This window comes from Phaseolus vulgaris, chromosome 2 (assembly GCF_000499845.2).
Source record: "Phaseolus vulgaris cultivar G19833 chromosome 2, P. vulgaris v2.0, whole genome shotgun sequence".
NCBI classification, from domain to species: domain Eukaryota; kingdom Viridiplantae; phylum Streptophyta; class Magnoliopsida; order Fabales; family Fabaceae; genus Phaseolus; species Phaseolus vulgaris.
Genome location: NC_023758.2, coordinates 44,964,110 through 44,976,455, shown reverse-complemented (window position 1 = coordinate 44,976,455; position 12,346 = coordinate 44,964,110). Strand labels below are relative to the sequence as shown.

Genomic DNA, 12,346 nt, shown 5'->3' with positions numbered 1-12,346 from the left:
TAAACATAAATATGATGAAACTGCAGTCTGTGTCTCTTAGATAGCTACAAGGTTTTAAATTGCAGTTGTGCACAATTTCATCAAATGATGTGCTACTGTAGGCAAATATGAACGATGTGACAACAATTGTGATCATGTTACGGTCGAAATCGTGGCTGCAGACTGTTTTTTAAAACCTTATTGAAGCTGAATAAGCAGCGCAGGTGCAGCTTTGTGAATTGAACCTGGAAGAAAGGCTTTGCCTTCCCTAAGCCTTTATGAATTGCCTTTTTGATTGTACTCCTCTCTTCAGAAGGAGAGTAGCATAATACTCAAGAGCCCAACGTCGCTTTCATCTTCCTCTTCACTTTCTTCTTTCTCCATTACTTGGCTTAGATAGCAATTGGAATGAAGGACATTGGTGGTTTCAGATATTGCAAACATTCAAGCATGTATATAAGCACTCCAAATGCTCAGATACGTGGAAGGATTACCTTCAAGTCCAACTTCTAAGCATGGAAACCGACAAAAGAAAACAGATAAGCCTAGGCATTAAAAAAAAGAAGGAAATCACATCTCCATCTATAAAAATGTATTCTATTAAGCACACTTATTGTTGTTCTGCTTTAAACAATTCTCTCAGAAATTCCATTCAAACGTCTCAGAACCGACAGGGAAGGATAATTAAAGATTAAAGATGGGAAAGAGGGTTTGAAAAAGAGGTGAAAAAAATTGTTAGAATAATTAAAGGTGGTAGGTTAAAGCAGTGTTCGAGACAAAAGAGGGAAGTGTAAAGAGAAAATAGAGTTGTGGATGAGCACTTGCATTTAAAAAAATGTGGGAGAATGAGTTGGTGCTTGAGAAGATAAATACTAAAAATCTAAAACCCACACTAATGCTTCAGTGGGCTTACTATATTGGGTAGTGAGTGTACTATAAATAAAGAAAACCAATACTCTACTTTTTCTTATTCTTCTACTTTCCTATTATATAACCACTATGCTATCTAACACACATCGATGTACGGAGAGGAATACCAATTATTGGAACCCCTCCTCATAAAATAACCCACTTAGGTTGTGCTAGGATATAAAAAACAATCTTAATATTTTATATCCAATTTATATTTTTTTATTATACATATTAATTATAATTTTCATCAAAAAAATATTAAAATCACCTATTTTTACTTGCTTGTTTTGGTATCAAAACAGATATAACGTATTGGATGATAAATTTATCATCAGCGTGGACGTGCCGGAGTGGTTATCGGGCATGACTAGAAATCATGTGGGCTCTGCCCGCGCAGGTTCGAATCCTGCCGTTCACGTTTTTTTGAATTTAGTTAATTTTTGAACATCTAGTTGGATTTTGTGTTTTGTTTTAGCTCTTTCTTTTTTGCATTGCTCTACTGTGACGACATGTGATATGAATCTCCAATGCCTCAAAACACCTTGCAACTGATAAACCAATGCAAATCCATTTCCCAACTGTACCAAATCCACGGCCACACCATCACCGCCGGCGTCTTACCTCCCCACACACTCCCTATCTTCAACAACATCCTCTCCACCCTCACCACCCTACTCTCCTCCCCCAATACCACCACAACCCATTATTCCAACTCAATAATAACCTACTATGCACTCTCCCTCTTCCATTCCCTCCCAAACCCCACCACATTCTCCTTCAACACTCTCATCAGAATCCATACTCTCCTCCTCTCCCCTCTCCCCGCCCTCCGCCTCTTCTCCACCCTCCGCCGCCTCTCCCTGCCCCCTGACTTCCACACCTTTCCTTTTGTCCTCAAAGCCTGCGCCCAACTCTCTTCCTCTTCCCTCGCCCAATCCCTTCACTCCCAACTCCTCAAGTTCGGCCTTTTACCCCATTTGTACGCCTTCAACTCCCTCATACGTGTATACTCCGTCCTCGATAGATTCAACGATGCCCACAAACTCTTCTACGAAAGTCCCCACAGAGACATTGTCTCCTACAACGCCTTGATTGATGGGCTCGTCAAAATCCGCCAGATTTCCCGCGCGCGCCAACTGTTCGATGAAATGCCCGTGCGAGATGAAATAACATGGGGGACCATGATCGCGGGGTATAGTCACTTGAAACTGTGTAACCAAGCCATTGAACTCTTTAGTGAGATGATGGCTTTGGAGGTTAAGCCGGATAATATAGCGTTGGTGTCGGTTCTCTCCGCTTGTGCTCAGTTGGGGGAGTTGAAACAAGGTAGCATCGTCCATGATTTCATTAAACGGAATAGGATACGGGTTGATTCGTATTTGGCAACCGGGTTGGTGGACTTGTATGCGAAATGTGGGTGTGTTGAGGCTGCGAGGGATGTGTTTGAGTCTTGCGAGGAGAAAAAAGTGTTCACGTGGAATGCCATGCTTGTTGGGTTTGCGATTCACGGGGAAGGATCGATGGTGTTGGAGTATTTCTCTAGAATGGTTGCGGAGGGAGTCAAGCCTGATGGGGTGAGCTTGTTGGGGGTATTGGTGGGGTGTAGCCATGCGGGTCTAGTTTGTGAAGCGCGAAAAGTTTTTCATGAGATGGAAACTGTGTATGGGGTTGATCGGGAGGAGAAGCATTATGGTTGCATGGCTGATATGTTGGCCAGGGCTGGGTTGATTGAGGAAGCGATGGAGATGATAAGAGGGATGCCAAGTGGGGGTGATGTGTTTGCGTGGGGAGGGTTGCTTGGAGGGTGTAGGATTCATGGGAATGTTGAGATTGCAAAAAAAGCAGCGAAGCAAGTCATGGAGATTAAGCCTGAAGATGGTGGGGTGTATTCTGTTTTGGCTAATATTTATGCTCACAGAGGGCAATGGGACGATTTAGTCAAGGTAAGGAGATCATTGAGTGCTAACAAAAGGGCCAAGAAGATTACTGGTTGTAGTTTGATCAGATTGAATGACGATACCTAGTCTAAGATGCGGATGATGTATAGATTACAGTTGTTAGGTTAGGATATATTTGACTATGACTGATTGTTATTTTAAAAAAATTGGCTAATAATTTGTTACTGTTGTTGTTTGTAATTAAATATCTGCACTTAGTTTTTTGCTGTCCTCCAACCAGCTCAAGAGCTTCGTGATATCGAGGGCCTTCAAAGACCTTCTTTTTGCTCATGGCAATGCATCACAGGAAAAGTGTCACCTATTACAGTTGAAATGATAGCGAGAAAAATCCCAACTACAGAACTTTGAAGAATACATAATTGAAGCACTTTCAACTACCACAACCAGTCTAAGAAAAGATGGCACATTCAGAAGTCCTGCAGTCGTCAAGTAATGCTTGGGTAAGATGTCCGCAAGAAATGTGTTGGAATTTAGATATCTACTGTTATGTTATTTTATTTACTGACAAAAAATAGATAACCTAAATTCTGATAACTTAATTGTAATCACAACAAAGGAAGAACATCTATAAGCAAAGGAGACAAAAAGAAGGATAGTACATTGAATGTCTTAGTTTGAGTAGTCTTATAACTTTTGGCTAAAATAATTTGATGCTCACCGTGAAGTTCAGGACAACACTTTTGACGTCTATCTTTCAGTTACAATGGATAAGTGAACCAGTTTTTATGATATTATGTTATAAATACTGCGTAATTTCATTTTCTCCCCTCTTTACTATCTAAATAGATGTTGATATTCGCCTTCGACTATAAATTATTATCATAAATTATGAATTTATTAGTATTAAACTAAAAAAATAGCTTGTTCTCCTATTAGGTTCTTTTATTCTATACATTTATTTTACATGTTTTGTATTTGTAAATATGTTTATATTTGTAAGAATGAAATTGTGCTTACTTTTTCATGCATTTAAATGAAAATTTAATTGTTGGTCACATCAAATTTTTAATTAAAACTAATTAACTTCTTTTGCGACTTACGTTCTTGTCTTATTTATTAATTATATTCATTTTAAATGGTAGACATTTGGGTTATATAGTCTAATTTAATTTTTTATTTATATTATTATATTAATTAATCAATTGATATTCCACTAAAAACTTAAAATTTATATTTTGTAAAGAATTTTGTTTCTATCTAACTATATTTTTGAAGTTCAAAACAACAGTAATTACTCTCTCGTCATTTATGTTTTCACCCATGTCTTTATTGTAAATTGTAAGGTAGAATTAAAAAATCATAAATAAAAATCTTTAAATTATTTTATTACAATCACGTTACAACATTTGTTTATTTATTTTAAAAATATATACTAATAAAGTTTAAAATATTTTATTGTCATTTTACAAACATTTGTTTATTTATTTATTTATTTATTCTTATTTTTTACTTTACAACAATATTTGTCATTTTTAACAAATCATATTTTCAATCAATATCATTTATATGACAGTGTAAATGACACATTTCATGATGTAAAACCATCTTTGTGTTTTTTTTAATGAGACATGCAAAATAATAAAGCCATGTAAACACTTTAAAAATATATATGTTAATCATCAATTTGTTAATGTGAGAGACATCTAATCATTCCCTTCTTTTTTTAATCACTTTTAAAATTGATAGAATGAGATAGTTCAAATTTCCCTCTCTAATTATAATCAATATATTTTTTTTATTAATTATTATCAAAGTTGATAGAGTGAGACACTTTGTCTTCCTATTTAATTACTATATAGATTGATAGAGAAATAAAACTTCTCCCTCTCGTGTCATTCTCAAGGTTGATAAAATAAGAGACTTCAATTATACTCATAAATAATCATCATCAAAGTTGATAGGGCCAGACATTAAGTTATCACATCAATGACTTCAAAAATAAGAAGTCTGGTGGAATAAGTAGTAAATCATATCAAGAATTAATACAAGAATTTGGAATAAAATAATGAACAATGCAACATATAATTTATTATGTGCAAATGAAAATACAAAATAATTTACAATACAATAAAAAAAAAGGATAACTAGCAATGTTACTACATGGAAATTGTTACCAAATGGAAGATGTCCTAATATTAAAAAAAAATAGTTACCAAATGGAATGGTAAACACATGATCCACATGAAAAACAAGATAACTCTTGATAAAATAGAAATGGAAGGGAAAAATACAAGACATTAAATGTCTTGTCCTCGAAAAAGAAGCATTCAAAAATTGTAAAGAAGTTAGATTTTGAATTAGTAAATTATTAAGATCAAAATAAGAACTCGTTACATATCAATCTATACGATATTTGAGATTGAAATTACTATTAAATTATTTATCTACTTATACGATAATCTATTGGTTCATATTTGAAACGGAAAAATCATATACTGATATGTTATTTAACAAGTTGTTGGATAATCTTAAATAATTATATATATTAATCACATAACTTTAAGTACTTTAAACAACAAACCGTACAATAGAAATCGAAAATATGAAAAATTAACCCTTAAACATAAGCGATTATTATCTTTTTCATCGACAAAGGTTAATTAAGGATTAATTAGTATATTACTTTTTTTTATAAAAAAAAACGAATAATTAAATTAAATTATACATTTTAAATCCTAAATTCTAAACTTTAAACCAACCATTACAATATGGTAGGGATTGCAATACACACCCACCATCCAAAAAAAATGTACCAAACATTCAATACCATTGTTATATAAAAATAAAATAAAATAACGCAATGTGTGTATCTTATCTTATTATCTTATGTAGTTTAGGCATTGGTAAATAAGATTCTGAGTACTCACTGTAAAATCGTGTCACTTCCGGAGCCTTCTGCGGCTCACGTGTCAAAAGCAGAAAGCGACACGTGCCCTGTGGCTTCCACATCCTTCAACGTGGCTCCAGAACATTCTTTCTCTGCCCAGCCTCACTTCGCTATCTCTGCAAACGATCATATCCACCAAACTATATAAGAGCGCCACTAGAATAACCAACAACCACAGCATTCAAAAAACGAACACAAGCTGATTTCAGTTTTCGCAGCTGCAAGAAACAAGTACAATTGGAAATCATGGTTTTCAGGCCTATGGTAAGATTTTGTTGTTTCTTCAAGTTGTTATATATGTGTGATGCATTTATGTTAATATGTAGCGTGATGTTATTGACAATGACGATGTGATGTGGTGGTGCAGAGGGGAAATTGGTTAGCAGCGTTGAAAAACGGTGTTGGAGGTAGGGCAGCGTACACAACCTCAACAGCACCAAAGATGAAAGCGTACGCAGCTTCGGCGGATTACGGGCGTGCTAACCAGCAGAAGGGGAAGTCATCGAAACAGGACTTTGTGGCGGTGTACGTGGCGATTGGGATGATCACGTTGTCGACGGGGCTAGGTCTCCACACTGCGTGGCAGCAATTGAGGAATTCCCCAACGGTGCACGTGAAGAAGCAGAGAAGAGAGACTCTCCCCGAAGTGGTGGAACCCGATCACGTGGCGGAGGAGACTGAGAAGTTCATCAAGCAATCCTTCTTCCGGAAAGTGGCGCACGTGCAAGACCGCATCTACCCCGATCACCACCACATCCCTAACTCCGCCGCCAAAGATACCTATACCCACACCCCCCGTCTCGAGACTCTGAAATCCGTTGGAGTTGATCCTTCCCACGTCTGAGTCTATGTAAATACAACTCAACCACCTCTCTCTGTGTAACTCACTGCAGTGGCTTTCGCTACTTGCTTTTTCATGTTAAATATTATAACGTAATCAAATTCTAATTTAATCTTCAACAACTACTTACTAATAAATTTAGTACAACACCAAGTTACACTTTGGAAGCTTATATCGTACAAAATACGCTTAGGACACAAATTATTACACCAGAAGCAGTACTTACAAGCTAAACAATGTAGTTAATTACCAAATTATCTTTACCTCAAACAAAAAAATGAATAAAATAATGTAAATATACAGATAAAAACAAATGTGATTTCACCCCTTTTATGATGACAATATTTGGGTTTTTCATATATTACTTATTTTAAGTAAAAATATATTCTTGTAATTTAAAGAATTTTTAATCAAATTACGCTTCATGTATTTTTAAAGTGTAAAAATCTGTATTTATATTAAAAAACATTTAATTTAAATACGTGTTAAAGATTAGATAACGAAACTTATTTCAGATATGTATAAATAAAAACATATCCTAACTTTTATTGTCTTGTAATTATACTTAATAATTTTCAAAATTTTAGAAAATATAACAAGAATTAAAATCTCCGTACTATAATATTTATATATTTTTACACATTGTTGTTTGTTTATAATTTAGTATTAAATTTATTATATCTTTATGTTTTCTTTCTGTAAAAGTTGTAGGTATAAACCTTGCTGTTACTAGTGTAACTTAAGTTACATATTTTCCTTAGCAAACATGTAGCTAAACTAGGTATTAATGATTAAACTAAGTGTTTTTATGTTTATATAAATTCGTACATTTTCATTCAGAATAATTAATTTAAATAAGTGTTAGAAGTAAGATAACTAACTTTATTTATAATAGTCATAAATAAAACTTTAAAAAAAATTAAAATAATTATGAGTACTTATGCTACTTATATTACATGTTTGTAGCGAAGCAGGTGTGATGTAAAAAGGACACGTGGCAATATACTATTGGGTAGTGTCACGTGGCCCATACAACCATTGGTTGAAACAGCACAAGGCAAAGTGTGAGAGAGATCTATATATGATGCCAAATACTCTGAATAGCACTGAGATTTAAACACTTTCTAGAGATTGGAAATTTCTCTTCCGTGACAGGGTTAGGGTTTCACAGTTGTAGTGGAACATGGGAGAACGAAAGCGAATCCCTCTCGGGATGTTTGCGGTGCTCCTCTTGATTTCTGCCTGTTCTTTTCAGTTTCTCTGCGCTACTGAAGATGCAGATGACGCGGTAATTCTTCATTTTCATCTTCATTTCCTCCTTTTCATTTGTTTCAATTTTTGTTTTCTGTTTTTTCATGATTGGATCTCCGTTTTTGCCACATTCTGACTAATCAATTGTCACTTCTTCATGTGTTTTAGATCTTCTACGAATCATTCGATGAGGATTTTCAAGATCGTTGGATCGTGTCTCAGAAAGAGGAATACAGTGGTAATTAACACAAGCTCAGTTCATTCTATGTGATTTCAAATTGTTCAATAGTTTTTCTGGTGCGCTGTTGAATGTATACTGTTTCTCTTTTTTTACTGTGTTGTAAAGTTGTTCTTTCCTATATTTGTTTAATATTATTAGTTTCCATTTTTTATAACTCTGCTCATTCACGGATGAGAATTTCTCTCGAGACATCCTTTCAATCTAATGGTTGTTTGCTGTTGTTAGCTTCAATCCAATATTTGTTTAATGTGTTAGCTTTAATCCAATGTTTGTTTAATGTTGTTAGTTTCAATGTCACACAATTGCGTCCGAAATCTAAATTTATTGACATGATTGGACGAAATTCAATGACGATCTTTCTATACCTATGATTATAGACTCACAAAACAATTTCTGTAAAACATACTAGCAGGAGGGGTCTGCTAAATGAGTGCTAAATCTGTATTGGTTAATGTGTTAAATTCTCTCAATTATTAGTAACCCATACTTTTGCTTGTTGTAGAGTATATATTCCATTGAATACTTATTCACTGCCATTGTCCAGTGTACCTTAAACGTACTAGTTGTCATTTGCATTCATTTACATGGTAATATTGAAGTTATTTTTAAATGATGTGTATTTTAGTGATTAACTATGTATGTTACGATAATCGCTTATTTAGTTAACATATCCTTTTATTTCATTACATAATTTACTCTAAAAAGAGTGTACTATATATAATTTATTTTATTTTTTTATATTACATTTTCACTTTTTACTTTTGCTATATTTCTCTTTAACCAAACACATATTACTCTACTTCTCAACTATTTACCTTCATTCCTAACCTGCCAACTTTCTCTCCCTCTATTTCTTATCCCTTTGCCAAACAAGACATTGTTAAGGATCATATGTGTGTGTCTATAAGGGATGCAATTCCAGTGAGAGGGTATTTATTTGTGAGAGTGTGAGGAACATTGATCATAGAACCACAATGCTTATAGCCACATTACCATTGATAAAGGTTGATGTAAATTGTGCTAAGTATACTGTATTCGCTTTTCAGTATATTTAATACAACAATTTATTTTGAATATTGTATTGCTTATTTTAAATACTAGTTGTTAGCTATAGTCCTATTTATTTATGTGAAATTAAAGTTTGTGCATATTAATAATCTAGTTTATTACATTTGAAGTAGATTAAATATTTTAATTTTTTGCTTGTGTTGTGAAAACATGGAGGTTTGGGTCATACACCCATGCAAATTATCCCACTCCTCTTGTAATGTTACTTTATTAATGATATATTGCTAAATCTAATCTAATATCTTATCTAAACATGGAGGTTCTAATGCTTATAATTTGTGCTGCTGAGATTTAATGATCAAAATTGTGTGCAATGATAGGGAATATAGTTGCTGGAGTATTGTAAAATGTACCGTTAAATATTGCTTATGTTACTTGATTGATGAAATATTGCTAAATTTAATATAATATCTGATATATCATCTGGATTATAGGTGTCTGGAAACATGCCAAGAGTGAGGGACATGATGATCATGGTCTTCTTGTCAGTGAGAAAGCAAGAAAATATGCCATAGTGAAGGAACTTGACAAGGCAGTGAGTCTCAGGGATGGAACTGTTGTTCTCCAGTTTGAAACTCGGCTTCAGAATGGACTTGAATGTGGAGGAGCATATATAAAATATCTCCGACCACAGGATGCTGGATGGAAATCTAAGGAATTTGACAACGAATCTCCGTATTCTATCATGTTTGGTCCTGATAAGTGTGGTGCCACAAACAAAGTACACTTCATTTTCAAACACAAGAATCCCAAGACTGGGGAGTATGTTGAGCACCATCTTAAGAATCCCTCTTCTGTCCCTTCTGATAAATTAACTCATGTGTACACGGCTATTTTGAAGCCTAACAATGAGGTGCAAATTTTGCTTGACGGGGAGCAGAAGAAGAAGGCAGACTTCTTAAGTGCTGATGATTTTGAACCTCCACTTATCCCGACCAAGACAATCCCAGATCCAGATGATAAGAAGCCTGAGGACTGGGATGAGAGAGAGAAAATTCCAGACCCAATTGCAGTAAAGCCAGATGACTGGGATGAGGAAGCACCCTTGGAAATTGTTGATGAAGAAGCTGAAAAACCTGAAGGATGGTTAGACGATGAACCTGAGGAGATAGATGATCCAGAGGCAACAAAACCAGAAGATTGGGATGATGAGGAGGATGGTGAATGGGAAGCCCCAAAGATTGAGAACCCAAAATGTGAAGCCGCCCCAGGCTGTGGTGAGTGGAAAAGGCCAACGAAGTCGAATCCAGCTTATAAAGGAAAATGGTATGCCCCACTTATTGAAAATCCTGCTTATAAGGGTATATGGAAGCCTAGGGATATTCCAAACCCTGCTTACTTTGAACTTAAAAAACCTGATTTTGAGCCAATCGCTGCTATTGGTATTGAGATTTGGACAATGCAAGATGGCATTTTGTTTGACAACATCTTGATAGCTAAAGATGATAAAATTGCTGAGTCCTATCGGGAGACTACATGGAAACCCAAGTTTTCAGTTGAAAAAGAAAAACAGAAGGAAGAGGAAAATGAAGCTGGATCAAGTGGTATTGCAGGCTTCCAGGTAACGTCATTTTTGCATTTTTAGTTTACTCTCGCTTTCATGTCTCGTTTATTTTAGTTTTCAGCATTATGTCCTCATGCAAAATATTACCTTTTATCCTTTCAGAAGAAGGTATTTGACATTTTATACAAGATCGCAGACATTCCCTTCCTGAGTGCCTATAAGCCTAAAATCCATGTAAGTAGCATGCAAATATTTGTCTTCCTTCCTAATAGCGTCTTCTTGGAAAATGACTTAAAATTCTATCTATCTTTTTCTGCAGGATCTCATTGAGAAAGGTCAAGAGCAACCCAATCTCACTGTTGGCATCCTTGTAGCCATTTTGGTTATCTTCGTTTCAATTTTCTTCAGGATCATATTTGGTGGGAAGAAGCAGCCCGTAAGTAGTTAAACAATGCTCACTTTTATTCTTGTATGTACATTGCCTGGAAAAAAAAATTATACTGAGTGTCTTTGGGATTGTGCAGACGAAGGTGGAGACGAAGGTGGAGAAGACAAATGTAGAGTCCTCTAGCAGCAACAAAAAAAGTGGTGAGAATGTGGAGAATGAGGAAAACAAAGAGAAGGAGGAATCCTCATCGTCTGCCCCTGCCCGTCGGAGGTCAATTAGGAGAGAGAATTGAAATTGAAATATGAGTGAATCATTTTGTGTGTGACATGGTCACTCTTGGAGACTTAGTTTTATTCGAATTGTTTGAGGAGGATGTACAATTACAATTATTTTATTTTTCTTTATATTTTTAGTAATGTAGCAAAGAAATCCATTTCTTCTATAAATTTTGAATTGTCTTCACATTCACATTTCTTAAATTCTTTTATACAGTCCCCATATTTTTATTTAACGAAAACAAAAATATATAATTAAAAAATTGATGTATTGTTAAATTTGTAATAAAATATATAAAAATATAATAGGTAGTTGATTTATTTTTAGTATGTCACATAATTACTCGTTATATGTAGGTTATTATTATTAAAAAATATTTATTCTTAAATTTATTTATTAATAATAAAAGGATTAACTGTTTTTTAGTGTATCCTTATGAACATAATGTATTTGTTTTCTTATTATTTATAAAATAAACTATTATAATACATAAGAATTTCTATAAATATTAAAATTAGTAACAAATATTTATTTTAATTTTTCTATATTAGTTTTTAATACTTTAATATAAATTTTTATAATTACTATAATATCTGTTTTTTTAATTATGTATTTTATTATCATTTAAAAAAGTAGATACACATGTCCCTATATAAATTTTAAAACGCCGATTAACAAATACTAAGATTAAAAAGGTAAAATTATGAAAATTAAAGTTAAAAAATTAAAATTTTTTATTAACAAACATTAATATAAAGAATGATGAAAATCAATATTATGATAAAAAAGATAAAGGATAAGAAAAAAAATACATTTAAAACAGTTGTAAAAACCATTTACCCAAGACATAATTTATTATTATTAAGATAGTTACTTAAGAAAAAAATTATTTTGGATAAACATTTCTCTTTTAAAAAAAATAATATTCTAGTTAATTTGTGATTTTTTTATTTTTAAAAACAAATTATAAATATAAAATTAAGATAATATGAATAAATAATAAGGTTCTATAATATATATATATATACACATTTATATATT

At 33.5% G+C, this 12,346-nt stretch overlaps 3 protein-coding genes and 1 non-coding gene across 5 annotated transcripts; all 4 read left to right on the top strand.

The window, feature by feature from the left end:
* The first annotated feature begins 1,227 nt into the window (after positions 1-1,227).
* TRNAS-AGA (transfer RNA serine (anticodon AGA)) lies at positions 1,228-1,309 on the top strand. The gene has a single exon. It is a non-coding gene; the product is annotated as a tRNA-Ser (tRNA).
* Positions 1,230-3,592, top strand: LOC137812554 (pentatricopeptide repeat-containing protein At5g61800). Of its 2 annotated transcripts, XM_068614625.1 has the most exons (2): positions 1,230-2,834; positions 3,070-3,592. In XM_068614625.1, the coding sequence occupies exons 1-2, from the start codon at positions 1,419-1,421 to the stop codon at positions 3,163-3,165; spliced, it is 1,512 nt and encodes a 503-aa protein (XP_068470726.1). In that variant the 5' UTR covers positions 1,230-1,418; the 3' UTR covers positions 3,166-3,592. The 2 variants fall into 2 exon arrangements, with proteins under 2 accessions (XP_068470726.1, XP_068470727.1); XM_068614626.1 differs by lacking the exon at positions 3,070-3,592 and having other exon boundaries at positions 1,230-3,065.
* Positions 3,593-5,840: 2,248 nt separating this feature from the next.
* LOC137812556 (uncharacterized) lies at positions 5,841-6,699 on the top strand. The gene is made up of 2 exons (XM_068614628.1): positions 5,841-6,000; positions 6,104-6,699. The coding sequence occupies exons 1-2, from the start codon at positions 5,983-5,985 to the stop codon at positions 6,578-6,580; spliced, it is 495 nt and encodes a 164-aa protein (XP_068470729.1). The 5' UTR covers positions 5,841-5,982; the 3' UTR covers positions 6,581-6,699.
* A 145-nt stretch (positions 6,700-6,844) lies between these two features.
* LOC137812552 (calnexin homolog) lies at positions 6,845-11,493 on the top strand. The gene is made up of 6 exons (XM_068614623.1): positions 6,845-7,865; positions 7,997-8,066; positions 9,572-10,698; positions 10,804-10,875; positions 10,961-11,077; positions 11,166-11,493. The coding sequence occupies exons 1-6, from the start codon at positions 7,761-7,763 to the stop codon at positions 11,319-11,321; spliced, it is 1,647 nt and encodes a 548-aa protein (XP_068470724.1). The 5' UTR covers positions 6,845-7,760; the 3' UTR covers positions 11,322-11,493.
* The last annotated feature ends 853 nt before the right edge of the window (positions 11,494-12,346 follow it).

What these genes read in the sequence shown, in the direction of transcription:
- LOC137812554 (XM_068614625.1), top strand. Translation starts at nt 1,419, where the DNA reads ATGCCTCAAAACACCTTGCAACTGATAAACCAATGCAAATCCATTTCC. An exon ending in AATGGGACGATTTAGTCAAG is followed by an intron (nt 2,835 to 3,069) that starts GTAAGGAGATCA and finishes TCCTCCAACCAG; the next exon opens with CTCAAGAGCTTCGTGATATC.
- LOC137812552 (XM_068614623.1), top strand. Translation starts at nt 7,761, where the DNA reads ATGGGAGAACGAAAGCGAATCCCTCTCGGGATGTTTGCGGTGCTCCTC. An exon ending in CCTATAAGCCTAAAATCCAT is followed by an intron (nt 10,876 to 10,960) that starts GTAAGTAGCATG and finishes CTTTTTCTGCAG; the next exon opens with GATCTCATTGAGAAAGGTCA. An exon ending in TTGGTGGGAAGAAGCAGCCC is followed by an intron (nt 11,078 to 11,165) that starts GTAAGTAGTTAA and finishes GGGATTGTGCAG; the next exon opens with ACGAAGGTGGAGACGAAGGT.